At 42.6% G+C, this 1,669-nt stretch overlaps 1 protein-coding gene across 1 annotated transcript; it reads left to right on the top strand.

Annotated features, from left to right (window-relative positions):
* Window positions 1-681: 681 nt before the first annotated feature.
* On the top strand, window positions 682-1,281 carry LOC118661272 (high mobility group protein B2-like). The gene has a single exon (XM_036319137.1). The coding sequence runs from the start codon at window positions 682-684 to the stop codon at window positions 1,186-1,188; it is 507 nt and encodes a 168-aa protein (XP_036175030.1). The 3' UTR covers window positions 1,189-1,281.
* The last annotated feature ends 388 nt before the right edge of the window (window positions 1,282-1,669 follow it).

Raw genomic sequence — 1,669 nt, 5'->3', positions numbered from 1 at the left:
CTCTCTCTCTCTCTCTCTCTCTCTCTCACACAGTGTGCTGCCAATAAAGTTTGTTCCTTCTAAAATCATCATCTAGGAGTTGTCTTTTGACTGGCAACTGAGTAATTGGACTCTGTTCAGTAACAACTACAAAGTTAAAGACTCCTTGAAGGCAGAGACCAAAATCTCAAGGAATTTTTGTTGATTTGAAATAAATGCCCTCTGGGGAAGTTCAGAGCCAAGAAGTTTTATGAAGTAAGGAGAATTCGGAGGCATAGGGGTTTCCATGGGATAGATAGAATTAAACCTGTGGGAAGACCCTAAAGGCAGAAAGGATCAGCAAGGGCATAGTTAATGTAAGGCCCGAGCTCCAGCCCAGGATAGAGGTTGATGCCCCGCTTTTAGGCTCCCTCCTGAGTGCTATAGGTCCTCAGGATGTGGAAGCCTCCATCAAGAAGCAGACTTACAAACACTAGTAGACCCTGAATAGAGCAGGACCAGGGGATGAAGTCTTTTGGAGGTTCTTGGAGTCAGACTCTCAACCCCACGAGTTAGAAAATCCAGATGGGAGGCTGAGGATTGGCTTAGCGATAAACCAGTTCACGCAGGAGCCCAGCGAGGCAGCGTCTCGGGTCGGACCGGGCTGCTCACTCGGCGGGACTCTAAGGAAAACTTACCACCAGGTGAACACAGTCTGTCATCATGGGCAAAGGAGACCCCAACAAGCCACAGAGCAAGATGTCCTCGTATGCCTTCTTCATGCAGACCTGCCGGGAGGAGCACAAGAAAAAACACCCCGACTCTTCCGTCAATTTTTCCGAATTCTCCAAGAAATATTTGGAGAGATTGAAGACCATGTCTGCAAAAGAAAAGTCAAAGTTCGAAGATATGGCAAAGAGTGACAAAGCTCGCTATGACTGGGAGATGAAAAATTATGTTCCCCCCAAAGGTGACAAGGAAGGGAAGAAAAAAGATCCCAATACTCCTAAAAAGCTTCCATTTGCCTTCTTCCTGTTTTGCTCTGAACATCACCCAAAGATCAAAAGTGAACACCCTGTTCTATCCATTGGGGATACTGCAAAAAAATTGGGTGAAATGTGGTCTGAACAATCAGCCAAAGATAAGCAACCATATGAACAAAAAGCAGCTAAGCTAAAGGAGAAATATGAAAAGGATATTGCTGCATACCGTGCCAAGGGCAAAAGTTAAGTGGGAAAGAAGGGCCCTGGCAGGCCAACTGGCTCAAAGAAGAAAAATGAACCAGAAGATGAGGAGGAGGAGGAAGAGGAAGATGATTATGACGAAGAGGATGAAGATGAAGAATAAAGGCTGTCCTGTAATGATGTGTGCGGAGTATGTGTGTGTGCTCTCAGGCAATTGTTTTGCCAAGAATGTGAATCCAAGTGCAGCTCAATATTAGCTTCAGTATAAAAACTGTTCAGATTTTTGTATATCTGATAAGATTCTTTGTAGAGAAAATACTTTGATAAAAAAAATGCAGGTTGTAGCTTTTTGAGGGGCTACTACATACAGTTAGATTTTAAGGCTTCTGATGTTAAATGTTTCTAAATATTTAATGGTTTCTTTAATTTCTTGTGTATGGTAGCACAGCAAACTCATAGGAATTAGTATCAATAGTAAATTTTGGGTTTTCTAGACTGTTGCATTTTGTTTTTTTAAAAAATTTTTG

The sequence above is a fragment of the Myotis myotis genome, unplaced genomic scaffold (genome assembly GCF_014108235.1).
Source record: "Myotis myotis isolate mMyoMyo1 unplaced genomic scaffold, mMyoMyo1.p scaffold_m19_p_1, whole genome shotgun sequence".
Taxonomy (NCBI): Eukaryota; Metazoa; Chordata; class Mammalia; order Chiroptera; family Vespertilionidae; genus Myotis; species Myotis myotis.
The sequence above is the reverse complement of the archived record's forward strand: the minus strand, read 5'-3'. Positions and strand labels throughout refer to the sequence as shown.

Bases quoted from the DNA above. Each gene is read 5' to 3' on its own strand.
- LOC118661272 (XM_036319137.1), top strand. From the start codon at position 682: ATGGGCAAAGGAGACCCCAACAAGCCACAGAGCAAGATGTCCTCGTAT.